At 39.1% G+C, this 26,227-nt stretch overlaps 2 protein-coding genes and 1 pseudogene across 2 annotated transcripts; all 3 read left to right on the top strand.

Moving 5' to 3' along the window:
- Positions 1 to 777: 777 nt before the first annotated feature.
- LOC121527668 lies at positions 778 to 4,045 on the top strand (annotated as a pseudogene).
- Positions 4,046 to 5,792: 1,747 nt separating this feature from the next.
- LOC121527621 (solute carrier family 22 member 13-like) lies at positions 5,793 to 13,831 on the top strand. Its single transcript, XM_041814638.1, has 9 exons — positions 5,793 to 6,167; positions 6,289 to 6,392; positions 10,128 to 10,282; positions 11,259 to 11,430; positions 11,539 to 11,659; positions 11,735 to 11,829; positions 11,934 to 12,148; positions 12,237 to 12,345; positions 13,633 to 13,831. The coding sequence occupies exons 1-9, from the start codon at positions 5,793 to 5,795 to the stop codon at positions 13,829 to 13,831; spliced, it is 1,545 nt and encodes a 514-aa protein (XP_041670572.1).
- A 2,650-nt stretch (positions 13,832 to 16,481) lies between these two features.
- LOC121526971 (solute carrier family 22 member 13-like) lies at positions 16,482 to 25,598 on the top strand. Its single transcript, XM_041813581.1, has 10 exons — positions 16,482 to 16,867; positions 16,977 to 17,080; positions 17,318 to 17,472; positions 20,926 to 21,097; positions 21,207 to 21,327; positions 21,411 to 21,505; positions 21,596 to 21,810; positions 21,914 to 22,022; positions 23,344 to 23,538; positions 23,636 to 25,598. Exons 1-10 carry the CDS (start codon positions 16,493 to 16,495, stop codon positions 23,697 to 23,699), a joined length of 1,605 nt encoding a protein of 534 aa, XP_041669515.1. The 5' UTR covers positions 16,482 to 16,492; the 3' UTR covers positions 23,700 to 25,598.
- Positions 25,599 to 26,227: the final 629 nt, after the last annotated feature.

The following is a 26,227-nucleotide window of genomic DNA, read 5'->3' as shown; positions in this document are numbered from 1 at the left end:
CGCACTTGAAAGTACTGCCCCTCATTGCTGATTGGTCCTGTCACTTTCTAACCGGGCCCAGACGGTTCAGACAGGAGCTTTGCAAGATGGATTCGCCAGTCAGGGGGTATTAGTCAATGCCTGACCACTAAGAGCTTTGTGAGTAGAGTTTGCTTCACAGAGAAGCTACAACAGGAGTACTGTGATCTCTTTCCTGTATTTGTCAGAAAATGTGCTTTGTTTGCTTTTGTTCTATACATGTGATGTCTCATGACCTCGCAATCAGGAAGTTAATAATTAAAGAAGACTGTGAACTCCTTAAAAGAAGAGCAAATTGGTTTGAAAACTTAAGCAAATGGCATGAACCTTATCTTTATGTCACATCTGTAAATTAATGCTTAAATCATGCATTTTTAGAGTTCAGTGCCATCCGTGATCAGTCAAGAAGTAAACAGAGTCCGCTCACTCAGCCCCTCCTACACCTCCCACTCAAAACTCTTTTTTTAGTATTGTAAAGGGAGTTTTTTCTCAATCCATGTTAAGACTCAGCATTTCACTTTTTCTTATCTATGTCTTTTATTCCCTGTGTAAGAAAAAAAGCATACACTTAATCTTTGAATCCATCATTGGGTATTCATTGTTATTATCTTGAAGCTATAACAACACTGTTCTGGTTAAATATTAATTCCTTAGATTAATGTATTTCAAAAGGCTTAACTGTACGATCCACAGGCTTCTTACACATAAGGCTGGGCACTCTTTGATCAGGAAGCAACACTTATTTTGTTGCATTTGACTATGAGCAACTTTGGGCGGATACTTCAGGAGATTGGAGAGTTTGGTTTCTTTCAAAAACGATTACTGGCTGTGTTATGCATCCCAGACATTTTTGGAGCTTTTGACGGCATCGGTCAGATATTTCTGGGAATTAGCTTTCCACATCACTGTAACACTGACTGGATCTTGGAGAGAGGGCCCAACCTGACAGAAGAGAGACAAAGACATCTCACTCTTCCTGTGAATGAGGATGGACAGTTTGAAAAGTGTGAAATATTCACACCTGTGGATTGGGATTTGGAGACCATTGAAGCATATGGGATTAACACAACAACAGGATGTATAGCTGGATGGGACTATGATGCACCTGCAGGTGCTTCTACCATTGTGACTGAGGTAAACAAAAAAAGTCTGGATGCTTATCACTTTAACAGGGTTCTTATACTGTATGTTGGGGCCAAAATCCTACATTCATCCCCCCTTTCTACTTTTCACCCAGTTCGTCTTCAGTTTGATGTGGTGTGTGACAAAAGTGGTTTGATTGAGGTTTCTCAGTCCATCTCCATGGCTGGCATCTTAGTAGGAGTGCTGACGTATGGAGCAATTTCAGACAGGTAGGTAGTCAATATAAACACACCCACATGACAATACTTTAATTATAAAGTACCATTGATATCATTATTATTGCAAGTACTGATTACAGGTGCTGCAATTGTGAAACCAAAGGTGATACCAGACTTCTCATGCCTGATATCAAATATCTTCCAAACTTAACACTTACCAACTAACAGTGCTGCCCATTGTCAAACATCAGGCCCGATGATAAGAAGACAGTCTTGCTGCAAATGGTAGAACTCAGAACTGCCATAATTTGAAAGTACAATGCTTTTCCTGCGACAGATTTTTTCTTTTATCGAAATTTATTCATAAAATATGGCAGTTAAATTCATGAAATAACCACATTTAAAACATTACAGACTCAGCAACATTTCAAAATAATACAGCTAAAAAAGTCAGAGGTCTAACCTGGAGTAAATGATGTTTTGGAAGTAGATGCACAAACAATGGCTGGCTTTAGCTTTGTTAGCTAGCTATGTAGTAAACATTAGAACATAAGCTAATGTAGCTAAGTTAGCTTTAGCAACATGAGCTTTAGCAAACATAGCTAAAGGTAACTTAGCTATGAAAGTTATGTAAACAATGTAGCTATGTAGCTTAGGTAGCAAAAGTTTGCTTTGTAAGTATCTCCATCAGCTTCATGAGCTTTAGCTTTAGCTACATTTGCTACGCTAAAATGTTTTAATGGAGGACAAGCTTTATTTATGTTACACTGTTTACTCAGCTTAATAAATTTTTTGTAACCAGGTTTTGCAGGTCATGTTTTGAACTTTTAACTTCTAGTGTCCCTAAGCCTTACCATAACATAACCAAAAGTTTAATATGATTTTATTTTGAGAGTTTTAATATATATTTCTGTTATGACAGATGCAGTGTCTTACGGTAACAGCCCACGAAGGGGGCGTCTGAAATTTATGGTCTGCAGCCAGACTCCTGTCAGAACGACACCCTACTAGTGTGACATAATCGCCCCATGATCCTGATTAATCAATACTGACATGTCAGAATATTCCTTACATCCCCCTTCTGGTTCGACATTCTTACCTGTTTCAAACGGCAGGTATCCTGACACTGACTAATAGAATAGCATTTGCTCCCTAACAACATCATTAAGCATATTTTAAAATCTTTACTTACCTGAGTGGCATTTAATGCCTCCCCAAAGCTTCTGTTTACTTACAGCAGTGCTAGCATAGCAAGCTAGCTGAGCTAATTTTCTCTCTATAGAACAGCATTCATGTCTTAGGTTCCATTTGAAGGATAGCCTGTCCATACTGTCCTTTATTTCAGACACAGGGAAGAGTCCACAACAGTTTCTTCATTGTTTTCTTCTTCTCAGTGCACAAGACCAGTAGTGTCACATACTGAGCTTAGCCATAACCGGCTCACCTTGCTCTACCTCTTCAACTACCTATGCCCACAGTCATGAAAGCAGTCATAGTAACAGATTTAAACTGATTAGCTGCTTTCAAAGTTAACATCTTTGTTTATGGATTTACTGTGACTGGTTGATTATTTAATTGATGGTATCCACCTTTGCTTTCTTACTAGTATTAGCATTAAACTGATGCAACACAAATTTTCCAATGAGCTGTGAAAAGTTCCAGTAGCCTACTGGCCAATACAAATGTTCAACCAATGCCTCTGTGTATCCCTCGTTTTAATATGTAAGATAAAGAAAAAACTTTGAAGTGACTTCAAACAAAGTGTAAATGAATGTATATCTACTCTCTTCCTTTGTAGGTTTGGCCGGCGCTGTGCAATCCTGCTCTCACTCTTCCTCCTTTCATGTTCTGGGATGGGTATTGCCTTCTCACCCAACATGTATGTTTACATGGTCCTAAAGTTTTTCTCAGCAGTTTCAGGGGGTATAACATCAATGAACACATCTGTGTTGGGTACGTCTGCCTTTTGTCATTAAGATGCTATGAGACCAACAATCCAATCTTGAACATTATTTTTGTTGTGTTTTTTAATTTTTTTTTCTCCTTGATGACCTTCTGCTGTTGTTTCTATCCACCATCCTGAGACCACTTGGTCATGGGACTGTTAATTCCTTGTGACACTTTGGCACTGTCTTACACTTTCCTGCTTCAAAACTGTAGTTTGGGAGATGGTTAGTGGCAAACAATTCACTAAAGGGGAAATCCAATGTTGAAAAGTGTTCTGTTTGTGGTTTGTTGGTGGTTTACCATAAATAGAAATCTTGGTATGGCTACAACTGGCTGTTGGTTGTGCATTAGTTTAAATTTTATTAACCATGAAGTCGCTGGTGTTTGCTACACTTTCTACTCCATTTATAGCTCTGAAATACAATAACCTCTGTGCACTCTTCATCTGTCTCTTAGCATTGGAATGGACTGATCGCTCTAGGGCTGCACTTTGTACTGAGTCCATCCTAATGGTCTACTCTGTTGGACTGATGATGTTGTCTGGCATTGCATATTCAGTTCACGACTGGAGAATCATGCAGCTGGTGCTCTTCTGTTTGTTGTGGGATTCTTATTCTGGTCAGCAGCCTAAGCCTTTTACATTCTCCATGAACACTACTTTAGAAATATTGTCCACAATTTTGAACTTGATTTCAAACTGACCCTACAACAGGTTTCTTCCAGTTTCTTCAAGAGGCCAGTGCATTGATGGCAGAAGAGATAAGCATGGATGCTGCTAAAGCGCCAGTTTTATCAGAAACTAATGAAATTTCTTTGTTTAAAGAAGAACAAAGAACAGCAGTGAGTTTTTTACTTTTCAAAAATGACAAAAGTCCTGTACTGACATGTCTACAGTTGCCATGGATCGTGTTATGCTGTTCTCTATGGAGTTAATTCCTCGGTAGCGGCTATGTCACGTATTTTGTTGCTCTGATTGGCCCATAAAGATGTGAGATACAGAATGTTCATCCAACCACCCCAAACACATCCATCTGGCGTGCCAGGTTAACTGACTACTGAATGTCACCCCTGTTTTCAGAGGGATCAGTGTTGGTGATGGGGATGCACACTTAAGCACAACAAAGAACTGTCTCTTAAGAGAATTTCTTAATTTATTGGCGTACTTACAGAGAAAGGAACTTCACAGGAACTCATGAAAAGTGCAAATGCTGTCACATTAACCAAGGATCACTGGATGTCAGTGAGTCATTTTGTAAATGCACTCCTGCACTTGTTGCAATCAGGCCCACCTCTTTTATTTATTTGTGTGGACTCTTTTTCGGAGTAATTAAGCTCGCCAGAAGAGAGAGCAGAGCGTGAGGAGCGGGGCAAGAGACGATGGAGATTCGGTTTGCAGTCAGCGAAGAAAGGACCACGATGGTGAAGCAGCAGCAGGTGGCAAAAGGAGGCACAGACGGCAGCTTGCAGCCTGGGTGAGGAGGACAAGGAGGCACGTCAGCGAGGGAGACATCAACTGAGGGAACAGCAGGACCTGACAACCCAGGATGATGGTGCTTTTGTAGCGAATCGGCTCCAGAGAGGAAGTGGCGTGGAGAGGAGCGGTGTAGGCTTCGCCCCTCCTGTCAGCGAAGTACCTCTCCTTATTCTTCCTGGGTTTTCGCGACATCTGCTATACATAAAGACTGCTTTTTGAACCTATTTATTTACAGGAACTACAAGCCTGTATCATTTATTTTGTTGTTGTGCTTTTAAATTTGTGTTTACTTTGCTGTTTTGTAGTTTGCTGTGTTTTAATGTAATTTATTTTAGAGCTACCAAGATAGACTTGTAGCCTTTTGATTTACCTAGTCCATGTATAAGCAACAGTTGTAGCCACTGAAAGGAACAGAAACCCAATCCTTAACCTGACTCTCTATACCTAGGCTCTGCACGGGCCTTCCCTGGATCCAGCCTCTCTTGGTACTCCCTGCAGAGTGGACTTGGATGTAACTATAGGATTGTTGTTCCTATGTATGTTGTCACAGGACCGATTTGAGTGTGACACAGACTATGAGAGATGCTGGATAGAGCACGTTTATGTTCCGTGTGTTGACTCTAATAAAGAGACCTGTAAGCAAGGTGAAATGCTTTAACTGTCCATTCTGTAGTCGGAGGACACAACGGCATGAAACATAGGACAGAGACTTTATGAGACTTTTAATTGGGGCCCTTTCAGTTGTGTTTTAAATGCTGATTGAACAGAGTGCTCCCCATCAGAACTTGCTCAGTAGATTAAAACAGGGGTCTTACCCCATGACAAGGTTGTGAAGGAAACTTTTGAGCCTGGGTGTTATCTGTACTGCTTCTTCTTTAACTTTTACAGCTGTTGTGGGCTAGAGGTATATATATCAAACACTGTACTTGGTTAAATATTAATTTCTTTGATTTATAGATTCCAAAAGGCTAAAGTATACTTTCCACTGATTGTCAGCATGAGAGGCTTGACACATTTTGAGGAGAACACACCACAACTTGCTACTTGAGAAAATGAGCAACTATGGGCAGATACTTCAGGAGATTGGAGAGTTTGGTTTCTTTCAAAAACAATTACTCGCTGTGTTATGCATCCCAACCATTTTCACAGCTTTTGATGTTATTGGTCAGTTATTTCTGGGAATTAGCTTCCCACATCACTGTAACACTGACTGGATCTTGGAGAGAGGGCCCAACCTGACAGAAGAGAAACAAAGAAATCTCACTCTTCCTGTGAATGAGGATGGACAGTTTGAAGGCTGTCAAATGTTCACACCTGTGGACTGGGATTTGGAGACCATTGAGGCATATGGGATTAACACAACAACAGGATGTGTAGCTGGATGGGACTATGATGCACCTGCAGGTGCTTCTACCATTGTGACTGAGGTAAAAAAAACAAAAAAACAACAAAGATCTTTGCATGCTTGGTATCACTAACAACAGGGACTATAATCCTCATGATTATACCTTTAACTCATTTTCCACTTTTCACCCTGTTTGTCTTCAGTTTGATGTGGTGTGTGACAGAAGTGGTTTGATTGAGGTCTCTCAGTCCATCTCCATGGCTGGCATTTTGTTTGGAGCGCTGACATTTGGGGCAATTTCAGACCAGTAAGTAGTCAATATTATCAAATCCACTTTCATGACAAAGATTTGGGACCAAGCTTTAATTGTAAAGTACTTAAGACAGTTATTAGAATTAATGATCTTAATTAGAGGCACAGCAATTGGGAAAATAAGAAATACTTCTGCTCGATATCAAACATTTCCCTTATCAACAGCTAGGGTGGGATCAGACCGTACAAATTTAGCCTGATTTTGATCTGATCTTCATCTAACATGTTTCATGTTTTTGTTGAACACAACATGTAAACATTCACAGTGCAAGGTGGAAAAGTATGTGGACCCCTAGGCTCAGGAATCAACCAACCTGGAGTCCAATCAATAAGATGAGATAGGAGGTGTTGGTTAAAGCTATACCCTGCCCTGTAAAAACACACACCAGTTTTGAGTTTGCTGTTCTCAAGAAGCACTGCCTGATGTGAACCATGCCTCACACTAAAGAGCTCTCAGAAGACATGATTAAGAACTGTTGACTTGCATATAGATGAAAAAGGTTACAAAAGTATCTCTAAAAGCCTTGATGTTCATCAGTCCACAGTAGAGACAATCTGTCTCTAAATGGAGAAAGTTCAGCACTGTTGCTACTCTCCCTAGGAGTGGTCATCCTGTAAAGATGACAGCATGAGCACAGCAAAGAATGCTCATTGAAGTAAAGAGGAATCCTAGAGTGTCAGGTAAAGACTTACAGAAATCTCTGGCCCATGCTAACATATGTGTTAACCAATCTACGAAACGTAAAACATTAAACAAGAATGGAGTTTGGGAGGATACCATGGAGGAAGCCATTTCTGTCCAAAAACAAAATAAAAGATTGCTGCACATTTGAAGTTTGCAAAAGAACACCTGGATGTTCCACAGCTCTTCTGGCAAAATATTCGGTGGACAGATGAAACCAGAATTGAGTTGTATGGAAGAAACACACAACGCTATGTGTGGAGGAAAAAGGCACAGCACACCAACATCAAAACCTAATCCCAGCTGTGAAATATGGTGGAGGGGGCATTGTGGTCTGGGGCTGATTTGCTGCCTCAGGGCCTGGACGGATTGCTATCATCAACAGAAAAATGGGTTTCAAAGTTTATCAAGACATTTAGCAGGAGAACTTAAGGCCATCTGTCCACCAGTTGAAGCTCAACAGAGGATGGGTGATGCAACAGGACAACAACCTTAAAGCACAGATGTAAGTCAACAACAGAATGGCTTCAGCAGAAGAAAATACACTTTCTGGAGTGGCCCAGTCAGAGTCCTGACCTCAGCCCAATTGAGATGCTGTGGCCTGACCTCAAGAGGGCGATCCACATCAGACATCCCAAGAATACTGCTGAACTGAAACAGGTTTGTAAAGAGGAAGACTCCAAAATTCCTCCTGACTGTTTTTCAGGTCTGATCTGTAACTACAGGAAACATTTGGTTGAGGTTATTGCTGCCAAAGGAAGGTCAACGAATTATCAAATCCAAGGGTTCACATATTTTTCCACCCTGCACTATGAATGTTTACATGTTGTGTTGAATAAAAACATAAAAACTTATAATTGTGTTGTATTAGTTTAAGAAGACTGTTTCAGTCTATTTTTGTGACTTAGATGAAGATCAGATCACATTTTATGACCAATTTATGCAGAAATCCATGTAATTCCAAGGCTTCACATACTTTTTCTTGCAACAGTAAATATCTTTTTTTTTTCCTTTTTTTTTTAACCTAAGTGAGGTTAATCAGTTCCCCAAGGCCAGTCATTTTCCCTCAGGTAGAGCTTGCGTTTACACAGAGCAATGCTAGGAAAATAAGCTAACTGAGCTAATTTACTCAAGCCTGGCTGCAGACTCTAAATCTCAGACGTCCCCTCATGCAGACCACACTAACACACATGCTGAAACTTTCAAAATAAAACCAGATTTAACTTCAGTTAGGGTTCGGGTCAAGGTTAAGGTTAGGATATCAAAGTTAAAACTTTACAAAATGTTTTATCAAGTCAAACAATCTGCTTACATGAAATAATTATCCTCAAAGAAAACACTAACGCAGACAATGTAGCTAAGGCTAAAGCTAATGAAGCTATGTTAGCTACATATGTAATGTAGCTATGTAACTAATGTTGCTAAAGCTAGCAAAGCTATGCCAGCTACCTAAGCTACATAGCTAATACTGCGAATGCTAACAAAGCTATGCTAGTTATATTATCTTTCAACATTTCCTTACTTTAGCTATGTTAGCATTAGCTACATTTGCTTAAGCCCATGTTGTTAAAGTTTTAACTAACATAGCTACATTGGCTTACATAGTAAATTTGACTATGTAGCTAGTATGCTACGTTAGATTTAGTGATAGCTAGCCACCATTCATGTAACTACATCTAGAACAGGTCTATATATAGTGTAATCCCTGATTAGACCTTGTTAGATTACCGTGTTAGATACTGAGAAAAGTAATGTTATGTTCCTGTGTTACCTACTGATAAATCTAACACAACAGTGTACTTTTGTATTACCAAATATTAAAACCCTTGAACCACTTGTCACTTGTTGGTTGTAAAACAACGGAAAGTCTGCCTTTGAATGTGTCATCACTACTGTCCTTGTAAAGCCTGAATTACAGCCCATTATCTGTAACTCTGCAGCCTGATAACACCACTAACAGATGTAAAAACTTTCACAACTCTTAAATATGCTCACATTGTGATATCAAACTTGGCAAAGGTATACAGACTCATAAAAACACTGCACATAATAACCATGTGAAATTGGACCAGCTGCACAGCTGATTCAGTGAAAACAAAACAGGCGCTTTTAAACTTACATTTCACCATGATGCTGTTCTTGTCCCTTTCATCCAAAAATCCAACATAAAGGGGATAAATCAACAGTGTAATGCTGTCCTCCGCCATCTCTCAGTAGCTCAGTAAGCTAGCGACCGATGCTTACTGGCACAGCTGTGGTTGCCTTCCGCTGGTATGCTGGCTATATGCTGACTAGCCTACAGGAAACAAAGAGGGACACATCGCGCTGATGTTTTGTGGAGCTTCATTTTAATTTTTTTCAAAGATTTATTTTTGGGCAATTTTGTGCCTTTATTAGATAGAGGAGGACAGTGGATAGAGTCAGAAACAGGGTCAAGAGTGGGGATGAGACACACTGTGAAGGGCCTCAGGCTGGATTTGAACCCAGGCTGCCCATGTACATGGGGAGCGCCTTTAACCACTAGGCCACCTGCTCCCTGTGAGGCTTCTTTTTATCTCTTACAAAAAGGGTTGTTACTATCAGCTATCATTCCCCCTCTATTTTAGAGAGCCTACCAGCTAAAATGCCCGTCTTTTCCCTGGGTGGTTTTATTGTGAAAGATGCTTTACCCACATAATGATACGCAATTCTAGAGCTGCACAAGAGTTAAGACTGATAATACAACAAAAAGGTTTATTTGTAGACTAATTCATGGATCTTCATGGATGTAATGTGTTTGGATTACATCTTTTACAAGATTTGGATCATGCTTACCAGCATTAAACTCATGCAGCACTGCTGACATGATTGCAAGCCACATTATTTGTTGATGGGGGTGATGTGTGTCAACAAGGCCAGCAATGCCCAATACCAATGTTACACCAATGCCTCAGTGTATTCCTAGTATCTATCATAATGATACATTTAAATGTGAAAGGATACAAGATAAAGTAAAAACTTGATGTGAGGTATACTTGTAGGATGTTTATTCACTCTTTTTCTTTGCAGGTTTGGTCGACGCATCGCAATCCTGCTCTCACTCTTTCTCCTTTCATGTTTTGGGATAGGGGTTGCCTTCTCACCCAACATGTATGTTTACATGGTCTTAAAATTTTTCACTGCAGCTACAGGAGGTGTTATAACAATGAACACATCTGTGTTGGGTAGGTCTGCTTTTTCATACTAGTTGTTATCATTGTCTTGTTGCTGTGACAGTTGTTGTATGCATAGCCAGGCCTGTGTACAGAAATGGCTGTGCCCCTGAAAAGCTCAGTAAATGGGCCCTCCCTAGATGCCATACAACAATATTTTATTTATATAAATCACTTCCAGCGCTCCTGTAAACTTCTTCATATAAACGTGTTTTATTTTAGACTCAAAGCATTTTTAAATTGGTTTTCAGAATTGTTAATACAGTGGAAAGACTTGAAGCATTTTGATAAAGGATTAGATGAAGCACTGTAGAGATGTGTGCTCTGCTTGCTGTGCTTATGCGTGCACGTAGAAAAGTTTTCTTAAAACGTTTTATAAACACCTGACAGCAATACTGTATACCCCATTTTACCTTTGTTTATTTCCTCAACTTCTCTGTTCTTGTTTGCTGACTGTAACATGTGAGACTGTGTTTATCATGGCACGCGGGAGTAAGGCATTGATAAGGGAACCATTAAGTTAGAATGTAAATGATGTCAGTGGATTGAACCAATTGGAACCGGTTTCTGTTGAGAACCAGTTCTTGGCTCCCATCCCTACTTGTTAGGTCACATGGCATAGGCCTGGTGTGGGCCTGGATGATGGCCATCAGGAGGCCAGAGCAGCACAGGGCAAAGCTAACATGGCAAATGGCTGAACTGGCATATGCTCCCATCACCCAGTGCCATCATATGAATGTTATACTGAACTGGCAGCATGAACTAACAGAAGTCTTATTCCAATTTTCCTTTACAAGTAAAGTGAAACTTGTAGATGCTCAGAAAATAATGAAAATCCAACATTCAAAAGTGATGTAAAGTGTACTGTTTGGGTTTGTTGATTATTATAAATTTCAACAATCATGTTGGTGCTTGGTTATACATCCCTCACCACATTTAGCTTTGAAATACGATAACTTGATTTGTCTAATCTTCATCTGTCTCTTAGCATTGGAATGGACTGATCGCTCCAGGGCTGCACTTTGCACCGAGTCCATCATCATATTCTTCGCTGTTGGACTTATGATGTTGTCTGGCATCGCATTTTTGATTCATGACTGGAGAATCTTGCAACTGGTGCTCTTCAGCCCTCTTCTGCTTGTTGTGGGATTCTTATTCTGGTCAGCAGCCTCTAAAACTATGATGCTTTGTACATTCTCTGTGAAAATAACCTTTGAAAAACTGCCCACAAAGTCAAACTTTGTGGTTTTAAACTCTTACATCAACAGGTTTCTTCCAGAGTCGGCTCGCTGGCTCATGGCACAGGGCAGGAAGGAAGAAGCATGGATGGAGCTTGAGAGAGCAGCCAGGGTGAATGGGAGGAAGGTACCGGATGACCTGATGGACAAGGTGAGCTGCATGAAGCAAGCTGTCAACCAAGACAGAGTTTTTTCTGATACTCAAATTCTCTTTTACTGTTTTCAGCTCACAGTTGAGGGTAAATTTAAAAGACAAAACATGCTTGACATCCTTCGTATACCATACCTGAGAAAACGCACCATCATTATGGCATATAACTGGTATGATTTTCATTTTCATTAATACCTATTGGAACACATTTACCATGGTTATCTTGCTGATGAATAAAACAAACACTTATGCTACTTCCCCAACTCTTCACTAGGTTTGCAGTAAGTCTTCTTTATTATGGACTGAGCCTGAATGTTGTTGGTTTTGGCCTGAATATCTACCTCACACAGTTCATCTTTGGTTTTGTGGAAATCCCTGCAAACCTGAGCGCTTTGGGGTTAATGCAGCACTTTGGAAGACGGACATGTGAAGTGGGTTATCTGATTGTTGGAGGTGCTGCTTGCCTTGTGAGCCTTGCCATCCCAAATGGTACCTCCATATCCCTTTAAAACAGATGATTTTGAAACAGTCATTTGAAACAGTGTGTTTTTTTCATAATGTATTACTATCCCATCAGGTCTTCCTGTGGTAACAACAGTCATAGCTGTACTGGGGAAAGTCGCTGCCACAGCTGCATTCAGCACAGTCTACGTTTACACACCAGAGCTATACCCAACTGTTTTAAGGTAAGGTCATGTTTAATGTTGCTGCAGTGAATTTAAAAAAATCAATCCCCTCAAATTTAAAGTTGTAAATTGTAAATGGATTTAAGCTTGTATAGCTCTTTTCTAGTTGTTCGACTCAAAACAGTAGTTATCTACAAAAAAGATAATATGGATTTAAAATTCAAATGAAAAATTCAATAGCACATAACAAACATTGAGTATCACCTTTTATAATTTCAAATGAATGTAAATGTTAAAGGCCTCACAGCTAAGACCTGTAGCTGATATGAGGTATGGTTATTAAAAACGAGACTAATGCTGTATGACCATTTCAATTAACATTAAAATTTTCAGCGTATTTCTCCTTCAGTATACACACCACTGCAGTCAGGTTTTCCACTGATCATAGCTGTGCAGTACGTCTTCTTCAATTTTCTTAGAACCTGTCGTTCTTTTCTTAGGGTGCTTTCACATTAGGCCCAGTTGTTTCGAACCGCCGCGCGATTCCTCCCTCTTGGTAATGGCTGCCTCCACTGCTGTAAATACCTCTGATAAAGCTTCAGCATTTCATCCATTTTACTAGAACTTGACCACATCTCTGTAAGAAATAAAGAAAAGAGAACAACCCTTCAAGCTCTTCATGATGGGAAAGATGTTTTTGCTCCTCTGCTGACCTGCTTCAGCATGAGTGTGTGATAGTTTGGGGAGAAAGGGTTACTTGTGTGAATGCTTGTGTACAATGGCTGCTGGTGGAGTGATTAACTCAGACTTAGCCACAGCGGCACTTTTGTCAGAAATGGACAACATTCCTTTATTAAAGCAAGTGCAGAGAGCAACATGGAAAGCTTTCCTTGACAGAAAAGATGTTTCCGCTCTACTCCTCGTCATTACGGGAAGAGCAAGTATGAACAGATATTTGTATGTTGTCAGAGACCAAATGAGTGGTTCTATTAAAGATACAGTACCAGTCCGAAGTTCGGAAGCACCTCCTCATTCTACTGTTTTCTCCATTTTTCTTATTTTTATATAGTGATAACATTAAAGCTATGCATCATTTATATTTATTAATTTTTATCTGAATTTGTTGTTAAGATGGTATTGCCCACTGCTTTATTTATTTCCATAGCTTCAGTGAACACAATGGCGTACGTCACTACGGGCTAGCTCAGGCTTAGGTTCAACACAGAAAGCTGAACGGATGTTTTTTTCTGACTTTCATGCATCTCTGTACTGATACTCTTATTTCTGTGTACTCTAACATTTATGAATCAGGGTTGGATTCTGATGAGTCCACTGTGTTTCTTGCAGGCAGAACGGTGTAGCTCTGAACTCCATGTGTGCTCGTGTAGGGGGGATTCTCTCTCCACTCATCAGACTGCTGCAGGTCTACCATTACGCCATCCCCATGTCGATATATGGCATCGTTCCCATCACTGCTGGGTGTTTGTGTTTGCTGCTACCTGAAACTCTCAATGTGGAACTTCAGGATCATGCAGAGACAGAGTGAGTATGAAGGCTTAAATGGAAAAAAAATGACAGGTTTTTGATATTATATTTTTCTCTTTAATTATTTGCTCTTTTTTTTTATTTATTTTAGAGAGGCTCTGAATGGACCAAAGGAAAAAAGAAACAATTCTGAACAAATAGTTGAAGAGCACAAACTTTAATTCCTATTCACAGAAGATCATAATCTACTTTTTCCTTTTTTCTTATAACTATGCTGTAGTTATCAATAAAAAACATGGAGCATGGGAGCACAGATGGTTGAGTGGTTTGAGGCGCTACCCATGTACGCAGGCGACCCGGGTTTCGAATCCGGTCTGTGGCCCTTTGCCCCATGTCTCTCCCTGCTTTCTTTCCTGTGTCCGAGTCTATCCACTGTCCTTCCTCTATCAAACAAAGGCATTAAAAGGCCCAAAAATAATTCTGAAAAACAAAAAAAAACATGGAGCAATCTGTAGTTCTTGGTCATCACTTTTTTATTGATAGTAGTAGTTTTAGCAAACTAAATTTGTATTCATGCAAATAACTGTTTTCATTGAGCCATTAAAAAATGCAGATCTGACCCCAAAATCTTTGCTGACATCCACACAGTGAAGGAAAGTGCGAACATATGATACAAAAGCTGTATGTCAAGTTTTTGAACAATAGAATATTGTCCTTTATTTTCTTGTTCCTGTGCGTTATTAAGCTATTGATTAAGAAAGGTTACTTAAAAACACAATTAAAATTGAACTGAAGAAAGATGGACTATTTTCATTCTTTATTTCTCAGAGATTTAGAGTCTTATTTACAGGAACGCTCTGGTCAAGACAGACAGACTCAAACACAGAAGAGGGAGAGGGATTTTTCTTATCTCGATTCTAAAATTGAAGCAAGAATTTTGGATACAAAAGTCACAGTTCAAAGTGTGAATTCAGAATTATTTTATATCTTTTGAGGGACAGATAACTGTTGAGATGGCAAATCTTGTGGGGTACTGGTGAGAATGCAGCCACAACTGAGGGCCTAGACTGGCTAGCAAAAGATCTTGAAACATGAATTTAAATCTCTGAATTTTATCATTATATCTAAGAAATCTGACTTTAGATTTCAGAAATCTGACTTTTACTTCTGGTTTTAGACTGTAAACTCAAATTTTGTTTTTAGACCTCAGAAATGTTACTCTAAACTTTGTAGTCAGTATTTTGACTAAATCTTTTATTTGATTTTAATTTCATGTTTTTGTCTGTGAATCTGAGAAATTTGACTTTAGATCTCTACATTCTCATTTTAACCACAGACATTAGCCTTTAAACTCAGAATCTGTCTTTACAGTTCAGGAATTTGATTCAAAATTTTGATTTTTAACTCAGGTGTAAGGCTCTTAACCTCAGAATTTTAATTTTAGATTCAGAATTATGATTTTAAACTTAGAATTAAAGCTTTAAATCTCATAATTGTAAAGTTTAACTTAGAATTCAGCCTTTGAATCAGAGAAATTTGACTGTACACTGATTTTTTTTTTTTTTTAACTTTCAATCTCAAAAATTAGATTTAGGATTCAGAATTTGAACTTTAAACTTAGAGCCCAGGCTTTAAATCTCAGCATTTAGACTTTAAACTTAGAGTCCAGGCTTTAAATCTCAGCATACAGACTTTAAACTTAGAGTCCAGGCTTTAAATCTCAGCATTTAGACTTTAAACTTAGAGTCCAGGCTTTAAATCTCAGCATTTAGACTTTAAACTTAGAGTCCAGGCTTTAAATCTCAGCATTTAGACCTTAATCTTAGAGTCCAGGCTTTAAATTTCAGAATCTGTATTTTAATTTTAGAATTCATACTTTTAATTTCAGATTTTTCTGTAAACTCAGAAATCTTCCTTTAAATCACTAGAATCAGATTTTAAATGTCACAGTTTTATCTTTAAACTTTAGATATTAGAATTCTGACTTTAACCTCAGACATAAGACTTTAAGCTCAGATTTTTGTCTTCATTGAGATCCAGGCTGAAATCAGGCTTTAAATCCCAGAGGTTTGACTTTTTGCTGCATTCAATTGAATATAGGTTAAAAATATGCAAATCAAAGCCTAGAGTTTAGGTTGCACCCCATGTAGGCCTTGGTTTAGGTCTGGCCTATGGTCATTTTTATGGTCTTATCTCTGTAATAAAGGCAAAAAGCCAGAAAATAAAATTTAAGAAAATAAAATGTAAATCACAGTAATCCTTTTTTTTTCACATTTTATATGATGTCCAGACTTTTTTGGAATTAGGTTTTGTGCAAAGATAAATACTTCACACAGCAGGGGTTATTTCTCTTAATTCTATTAAACTCTTTTTCTGTTTGTGAAGGAGTATTTTTGTGTAAGTTGGTCAAAGGGCTTTTTGTTTTAAGAATGAAAGTCTTCAGTCTTATCTTTCATGAATATTTCTGACTCTGTGCCAAAAATCCTCTCTACAGTGTCTGTCAGCACTTCCATGTTTGTGGTGTTATCAAATCTGTTATTGTTTTATCCACACCAACTTTTACAATGGTTGGTTATGTGACAGCTGTAATATCCTGATGAAAACACTGTGATAATCAGATGTGTATCACATTGGGTTAATTATTAATTTTTTGACATGGAATGATATAAAGACCATATCATTCTCCTCTCATTGTTGAGGAATCACTGCAAGCAGTATCAATATGAGCAACTTTGGGCAGATCCTGAAGGAGGTTGGAGAGTTTGGTTGGTTTCAGAAATCCTTACTGGCTGCATTATGCCTCATGAGCATATTTGCTGGTTTTGACATTATTGGTCAAGTATTTACAGGCATGAGCTTTGAACATCGCTGTAACACCGACTGGATCTTGGAGCGAGGACCGAACCTGACAGAAGAGAGGCAAACAAATCTCACTCTCCCTGTGAACGAGGACGGGGAATATGATAGCTGTAAAATGTTCACGCCTGTAGATTGGGATTTGGAGACCATTGAAGCCTATGGGATTAACACTACAACAGGATGCATGGATGGATGGGACTACGAGGCACCCGATGGCGCTTCCAGCACTGTGACCGAGGTGAGCAAAGATAAACTCCAGTCCAGATGCTTGTTCAGGCAGCTCCTCAGTTTTCTACTGAGCCTGTATTTTTTCTTATGCTACTGTCGTTTCATCCTCTGATCCCCAGTTTGATCTGGTGTGTGACCAGAGTGGTCTGATTGAGGTATCACAGTCCGTTTACATGGCAGGTTATTTGACTGGGGCACTGGCGTACGGGGCAATTTCTGACAGGTAAGGATAAGTCACTGCTTGTTACACCTTGTGCACTGCAAGGTAAAATTTTCATTTGAGAATATGAATAAAGGCAAAGACCTGTGCAGTGAGGGTGGGATGATGCAGAGAAGAAGGAGATTTTTTGATGCACAAACAGATGGATTTGTTAGTTTTAATGCCAATAAGTCTAGATATCATCTTGCTTCCTTTTGTGTGCTTCAAACAACATTTTTTCCACTCTTACCTTGTTTGTAGGTTTGGGAGACGCTTTGCAGTCCTTCTCTCCGTCTGTGTTCTCTTCTTGTTCGGCGTAGGACTAGCTTTCTCACCGAACATCTACGTTTTCCTGGTCTTGAAATTTTTCTGTGGGACTTCAGGAGGTGTCTCAATAATGAACACAAATGTGTTAGGTAGGTACACAGACTATACCTACTACTACTACTACTGTACCTACTACTGTACTTCAAGCTAGCTGCCTGGATAACTAAGCTAACCACTGCTCATGCTAGCATGAGTTAGCTAGCAAAGCTATCTGTCCGGAAACTGATAAAAACAGAGGGGTAAGGCAAAGCAGCGGGCAGTACATCAAAGAGGAATCCAGATAAGATCGCCTCCATAAAATACAGTGCCATGCTGATATCTCTTTAACAAACAAAAGCAATAACTTTAAAACATTAAACTACAACAACCAGACTTTGTCTTGTGTGCACAAAAACATTTCTTTACAAATATAGTTAACCCATCATAGCAATGGCAAAATGGAAAACCAAAAATGTAAAAGAGATGCAGAAGAGTTCTAGCCCAGTATCAGTTTTAAATGGTAATTTCGTTTATTTAAAGGGGAAAGGCCATCCAAACCTAGCTGGGCCTATGTGAAAAGTGACCCCCCCCCATGTTAAATGTTGAATTAACTGTGAGTAACCACAATTTTTTTGGGAAGTTGAGTACAATTTCACTAGCCACTGCCAGACCTGTTAAATGAAGAAATTACTGAAATAGAACCTGTCTGACAAAGTGAATTAGGCTACAGATCTAAAAAAAAAGAAAAAAAAAAAAATCAACACATCATGGTACCATCTAAAGAAATCCAAGAACTGGTGAGGAACAAAGTCATCTGACATCTATCAGTTCGAAAAGGGGTTCAAAGCAATGTATAAGGCTTTGGGACTCCAGCAAACAATAGTGAGAGCCATTTTCTACAAATGGAGAAAACTTGAAACAGTGGTTAATAGTGATGTAATGGTATCAAAATCTCATGGTATGGTAATACCTCTGTAACAAATCCACACTACAGCATTTATTGTGGTAATTTAAAAAAACAAACCAGCAAATGAAGACTTGTAAAGCAAAAAGTGACAGCATTTATTAAGCAGCAGTTGCATTTTAGACAGTATATAGACAGTACAATATTGCAAAAGAGTGCTATAGGTGTGCATTAGTCTTAAAGGGGACATATGCAAAAATCACTTTTTCAGGCTTTTCTAACAAAAATATGTGCCCCTGGCCTGTCAACAATACCCTTGAATACCAGACAAATCCCACCCCTCCTTTCTTCACCTTTCAGAAAATGTGTGCTGAAACAAGCTGTTCCTCTCATAATGTCATATGGGGAGTTAGCACCGCCCTCAGGTTTGGTTGGCCCTCCCAACTTGGAAGAAAGTTCTGTCGTCCTCTCCTGATCTTCCTCTCAGCTGCCAGCTGGGAGGAAGATAAGGGGAGCCACATCCATCAAGCCACATCCATTTTCTGGGAGGGGCGTGGTTGGGGGGCGGAGTCAGACAGCTCATTAACATTTAAAGCTACGGACACAGAAATGGCTCGCTCTGAGCAGGGCTGAAACAGAGGGCTTTTTAGACATGCAAAAACCCTATAGTGGAGTGTTTCAGTAACAAACTTCACAGGCAGGTTTTGGGAAACTCTGAAACCAATATAAATTTGTCTTAAAGGGGTAAAATATGTTTCCTTTAAATAAGTCCTTCTACTTTGGATACAGTGTTTACTAACCTTGTGTTTTGAAAGTGTTTTAGCCAGGCCAAAGTTTCACATCTTTCTGATTCTTTTTGTGGTGATGATTTGCCAAGTGGCTCCTCATGTTACTCGTATTTCCCATCATGTGTGTCGCCGCAGTCTGGCATTTTGTTTTTGTTTGTCCGTCACCCTTTCTCCTTTCTCATTTCCAACGGGAAAACAAAATGCATCCACATGTCAGATTTAAGTTGCTGGAGCCTCCGCAATCTCAAAACCTTAAGTCACTCGGGTCTCCCCTCTGACTGATTCTTCCTCGCCACTTGTAGCATCCACCATTTTGCACTGTTAGATCAAGCCAGCGAGTGGAGCGCGAACATGGTGGGTGTTAGGTACAGAAGGGCTGATGGCAACTGTAGTTCCTACTTCTCTTTGCTCTGTTTCACTAAAAAACTACACTTTTTGCCTCAAAGACCAACTGTTTCTGTCACCGCGATACCGAGGTATTGATGATACTGTAACATCTCTAGTGGTGAACTTTAACGGGTTTGGCCAACCTACTAAAATGACTTCAGGAGTGCATCGAGGACTCAGCGAGGAGGTCATAAAAGAACCCAGGACAACATCACACCATCTGTAGACCAAAAAGGACACAAAGGCTCGTCTCACATTTGCCAAAAAATATCTTGATGATCCCCAAGGCTTTTGGGAAAATATTCTGGGGACTGATGAAACAAAATGACCGTGTAGGTTTTCTCTCAACCAGGTCATGGTTGTCCAAATCTTCATCAATGGGGCAATTGAACTTAATTGAGGTTCTTGAAGATGTTTCGCCTCTACTGAAAAGGTTTCTTCAGTTCTAGAGTGACTGGGGTCGGAGCTAGAATAGAATAGCTCTGGCCCCAGTCAGTTTAGAACTGAAGAAGCCTTTCTGAGTAGAAGTAAAATGTCTTAAAGAACCTCCATCGACTCTAGTGGCCCCACTAATGAGACAAAAGAGGAACTTTCTGAAAGGCATCCTGTTACATCTGTAATAATATTAACACAGTACTTCATTAAAGGAACATCATACCAATAGTCAAACGTGGTGGAAGTGTGATGATCTGGGGCTGCTTAGCTGATTCAGGACCTTGACGACTTCCTGCAATCGATTGAACCATGATTTCTGCTCTCTACCAGAAAATCCTGAAGGGAAATGTCCAGACATCAGTTCGTGACCTCAGACTTAGGTGCACTTGGTTTATGCAGCAGCACAATGATCTGAAACACATCAGCAAGTCCACCCCTGAATGGCTTAGAAAACAAAATGAAGGTTTTGGAGTGGCCTTGTCAAAGTCTAGACTTAAATCTGATTGAGACGCTGTGGCACGACCTTAAATAGGGTGTTCATGCGCGAAAACGCCCCAGTCTGGTTGAATTTAAACAATTCTGCAGAGAAAAGTCGGCCAAAATTCCTCTACAGCGATGTAATGAAAAAGCATTGCAAATTATTGCAAACGTTTGTTGCTGACAAGTTTTGCACAACCAGTTATAGGTTTAGGAGCCAATTACTTTTTCACATAGGACCAGGTATGTTTGGATGACTTTTTCCCTTCATTTAAAAAGAAAAAACCTATCTTTATGTGAACTACGTCTAAGACAGAGTGTGGTGTATACTGAGAATTGACTAGACTGAAGGGGAACACATTTATAGGCATAAATTGTGTGATATTTCAAGACAAAGTGAAAATAATTTTTTAACAGGTTTGAAATGCTAACAGTTAAAAGAACTTGAAGAACTTGTGTGAATTACAGTGTGTATAGCAAGTAAACTGGGCTAAAGACCGTAAAAATCTTTGGAAAGAGCTATGAGTCTATATGTGAATGTGGATTAAAAAATATGCCTTCCCGTCTTCTAGCTTTGGAATGGACTGACCCATCCAAGGCTGCTGTCTGCACAGCACTCATCATAGGTTTCTATGGTGTTGGACTGATGTTGTTGCCTGGCCTTGCTTATTTGATCCCAAATTGGAGAATCCTGCAGATGGTCCTCTGCAGCCCCCTCCTGCTTGTCCTGGGGTTCTTATACTGGTCAGCAAATCCATAATATTTAGATTCTATTTACTTTCCAAGAATATTGCCAAACTATTCCTTGATGTACTGTAACTCATTGATCCCATTTTCTGAGCCCGCCTTGTAGGTTTCTTCCAGAGTCAGCTCGCTGGCTGTTGACCCAGGGCAGGAAGGAGGAGGCACGAACAGTGCTGGAGAGAGCAGCCAGGGTGAACAGGAGAAAAGCACCACATGATCTAATAGACAAGGTAAGCTCCATCAAAGACACTTTGAATTTAACCAAAAAATACATAATATTTTGATGACAAAGGACTTCCTTTAACTTGTTTAGGTAGATATGAAGGTCACAACCAAAAGAGGAAGCATGTTGGACATCTTCCAAACACCTTATCTGAGGAAACGAACTGCCATAATGGGCTATAACTGGTGGGTTGCCTTTCACTTATTTATGAATTTATTGCAAACAAACAAAAATAAAATACTAAACTGCAGTCATCTCTTCAACTTTGACTCTAGGTTCGCAACAAGTCTTCTTTACTATGGCTTGAGCCTAAATGTTGGTAGTTTTGGCCTGAATATCTACCTCACACAGTTCATATTTGGTTTTGTGGAAATTCCTGCAAACCTGGGTGCGCTGGGGTTGATTCAGAATTTTGGGAGGAGGAAATGTCTTGCATGCTTCCTGTTTTTTGGGGGTGCTACTTGCCTTGTAATCCTTGCTATCCCGAAAAGTAAGTTAAAATGTTGAGTGCGTTTGAATAAAATTAAATATATTTCATAAAAGTATTAATTTTCATGTTGACAAAGTTTCATATTGTATCATTTACCCATCAGGTCTTCCAGTGGTGGTGACAGTCATAGCTGTTTTGGGGAAAATGTCAGCCATTACTTCATTCAACACAGCCTACGTCTATACTGCAGAGTTATACCCAACAACACTAAGGTAAAACATTTATTCACAACAAGGTTTATTTATCTGAATCAGATACTTTGGATGAATTGTGGACTAGGTTTCTCTGCAAAGCAACAAATGTCCAAATGATTTTACTATTTCATATGGTTCCAATTTCAATTCCATTACATATTTTAAGCCTGTGGCCTGTTCTGGTGTTTAGCCTAAACTCAACCCTATGTTAATTTATGGCTTAAGTTGTGAACTTGTTTGGTTGTACCAGAGAGATGCAAGGTTTATCTGTACTTGGAAAAGACCCCCAAACTAACCAATTTATTGACACAGATAAGACTGTGATTGAGATCAGCTGATCTCATACAAGCCTTCATCAGATGATGGCCAGCTGATTTGCTCTAAGCACACTATTGGCTAATAGCACTCGAGCTGCCATAGGTAAACTGCTCCTTCCTGGCTACACTTGGCTGCTTCCTCTGCAAGTCTCTTTTTGCAACCCTCCTCCACCCCAGCTCCTCCTTTTTCTTTATCTGACTTAATCACTTTCATCCTGTTGTCACTGATGCCTGCTCGGCTTTGGATTTATTGCTTCTCTCCCTGCCTCAGGCTTTCCCTGTAGGCACAGAAAAGGCAGGAACATGTGCTGTTCCTGCTTGATGCTTGTTGAAGGGCAGGGGGATCCCAGAACGGCCACACCATCAAATATAAAAAAAAAACAGCAATAAAAGCAAATGACTGCTAATAAAGATACATTTATAATCTCAAACCATGTGTGCTTCTTGAAAGAGGGGTCCTGGCTGAACTTTATGCTTTAAACCTACAGCCACTTTTAGTGCTGGCAGCACTCACAACCTCAGTTTTAGACAGCTCCCAGCATATTATTATATTATTATCTTAGCTTCAATGCTATTACTCTGGCCATTTACTCAAGAAAGGGGCCGTGCCAGCATCTCCAGAGGGTTATACTCGTATTATTTTGAAAAGGTATCCTATACAGCCCCCATTAGGAAAAAGCAAACTAATTAACCCTTTACCTCCTGCCCCAGAAACCAAAAAGACCTCTTTGCCTGTAACCTGACTGACCTGATGTTTATCATTCCAATGGTTATGACACATTTATGCTCTCTACATAGATAGATCTCAGCTCAGAAGCTAAGGATGTTTTTCTCGGAGACATGGAAAAAATAAATAGACTATGGACAAAAGCTCATATTTTCACACATTTACATATTTTTTCTTGCAAACTTGTAAAAGCACTTTATGTGATTTTCACTATTTAAGTATTCTATCTATTGTTACTGATTGAAGTGTAATGTATGGGTACGACTTATGATTGGTCCATTGTGTTCTCTTGCAGGCAGAATGGTGTAGGTCTTAACTCCATGTGTGCTCGTATGGCAGGAATCCTCGCCCCACTCATCAGACTTTTAGACGTCTTCCATCACACCATCCCCATGCTGATATACGGCCTGGTTCCTGTTACTGCAGGGGGGTTCTGTTTGCTACTTCCTGAAACACTTAATGTTCAACTTCAAGACCATGCTGAGCTCAAGTGAGAGTGAATGCTTGACTAAAAAAACACAGAACATTTTTAAAAGTATCAAATAACTCAAAATAAATTATACAATATTTTCTGTTCTTCATTTTAGACATCCTGATAGGGGATCAGAAGAAGGCAAAGCTGAACAAATCTTGGAGGAGCACAAACTTTAATTACTAATGAAATCATATCTGGAAGTTCTTAGTTTCCTTAACTCCTTTATATAATATCATGTGTTACAGATGTCAATGACAGAATGGTTATTTAAAAATTTGTCTGAAAATATCTTGGTTTAAGTGCATTTGATACCTGTGGTTTTACACACTTGAGTTTATTCACATGAATGTATCTGCATGCCAAGAGTGCATACAGTGCATATCTCCATGCATTTTTTATTAACATTCTCTTATTTGCTTTTGCTGCACCTAAATGTAAACTATTCTTATATTTAGTTACTACATGTAAATAAAGAGCAAAAAAGGTTTAAGGTATTTTAAGTCCATTCAGTATGTGTATATTAGCAATGAACTTTTAGTAGTTGAAATAATATAGTCTTTTTCTATGCGTATGATATTAAAATTTATTTTTTTATTTTGAAACATTCCCAATATGTGATAAGAGTGGATTCCCATTCTTTATGTTCATGACTCTTGGCCTGTTATTTTTGAAATGATTTTAATATCTGCTGTAAATGTTGAGATTCTTGTTCTTTATCTTTTATGAAACAGTACAGGTAAAACCTGCTCAATTTCCATTTGAACTCTTTGTTCATCTTAAAATATTACAAGTATGTGCAATGCATGTTTGAGCAATTTGTGGTAGGTTTAAATACATTTTTATTGATTTTAACTATTCATGCCCATGACTTGATGATTTTTCTAAATAGTGAGAGAATTTAAAAGGGAAAAATCTATATAGGTTGCATTGAAAACTCCAAATAAGAAATGCTTATAAAAGTTTCCTCTTAAATTTATGGTGCTTTCACATGCATAGACTTGGCACAAAAAGTAAGGAAATCTGGGTTTTGTAGATAACTTCCTATGTTCTCTGTGTTTCTTGGCAATAAATCCTATACCATGGAAAGTCTGTTTATTCCCCTTTTAAATGGCGCTGCATTTGCAAGGGACATGGGTTTGTGGGATGAGCAGCAGACCTAAGTTTGTGGGTTTACCCCCCAAAAATGTGCCAAATCCTCTCTGCCAATGCCAAACAGCTTTTTCTGTCATTGACACTTGTTTGGTGGATTGGATGATTGAAGTCTGGAGAAACAAGACATATATGAAATTTAACAATTCATTGATTTAACAGATTTTAAAGAGGGGCCTCAGGAGTGTGTGGAAGAACCATACACATCCACAACAGCCTGACACCTCCTCCTAATGCGGGTCACCAGCCTGGTCACACACTGCTGTGGGATGGCATCCCATTCTTCAACCAGCATTTGTCACAAGTCAGCCAGTGTGGTTGTGTTGGTCACTCTGGCACGAACAGCATGTCCAAGCTGATCCCACGAGTGTTTAATGGGGCTGAGGTCAGGACTGCTGGCAGGCTATTCCATCCTCCTCACTCCCGAATTCTGGAGGAAGTCTCTGATAAACTACAAAGTTTTCATTTGTCCTGTATACATCATAAGTGCCCATAATCCATCCATCAGTTGTTGTGATGTTTACTGATATGACCATTGCCAAAAATCTTCTCAAGGCAATCACGAGGTCAAGTGCTTTAGCCTCTTTATTATCAAATTTACGAGCAAACGCATTTAACTCACCTTAAATTTGTACATTTTAATTTTTCATCAAGTGAAATGAAATTTTCAAGAGTGGATTACCCAGAAATAGTGAAATCCGTTTATTGTGTGGTTGGTGTGGATATTTTTTAAACCAGCTAAATAAAAGATATGATTTGATGTGTCTGTCTTCTGCAGTTTCCAAGCTATTGTTCAGTTGTTAAGTCAAATGCTAATTTTCATCACAAATCACTATATAAACATGATTCTGACAGCATTTTGCCGCAGTGCAGTGTCTCAAACAAATTTTCCAGAGATTCGCCATGTTATCACAGACACCAACATCCGAGGACTGAAACAGAACAAAACTGATGGTTAGCAGAGTAAATGAATGATTGTGACATAAGAGGGGAAAAAATGTGTGTTGTGTTGTCTTCTTTTACTTACTCAGTCAATCATGATTAAGCCTCAGACTCAGACTCATCGCAGACATCAGTCGTGCTCCTCGGAAGCCATCGGCTCTTGTGCTGGGCGTGGCCAAAGCCCTCATCGTAATTCCCTTTTCTTCTGAACAGTTGTGTGTAGTGAAATATGCAGTAGAATTCCCCATATAAAGGTGCATAGTTTTGCATGCTACAAATAGGAAATTTAGTCAGTTACAGTCTAAATCAAGGACAGCATTCAGTCAAAGTTTATAAGGGTTTGGACATTTTAAATCTACCCAGTATAGTTCATCAGTTTCCCTCTTGCCCTTTAAAACAGAATTACAAGGAGTACATAAGACCTCCTCCTTATGAAATGGGAAGACCCTTTAAGTTCCTGATATGAGGGCATTGATGTAAACAGATTTTTACTAAAAGCTGATTTTTTTGTGTTTTTCAAAATAAAAGGACCAGGATGCATTGAAACATCATTAAATTAAAACATAAGAAGTTTGTATAAAATTGCAGTTGTTATCAGTGAGCACCAACTTAT

Source organism: Cheilinus undulatus, linkage group 19 (genome assembly GCF_018320785.1).
Source record: "Cheilinus undulatus linkage group 19, ASM1832078v1, whole genome shotgun sequence".
Lineage (NCBI taxonomy): Eukaryota > Metazoa > Chordata > Actinopteri > Labriformes > Labridae > Cheilinus > Cheilinus undulatus.
Note: the sequence above shows the minus strand (reverse complement) of the source record. Positions and strands in the feature narration are given on the sequence as shown.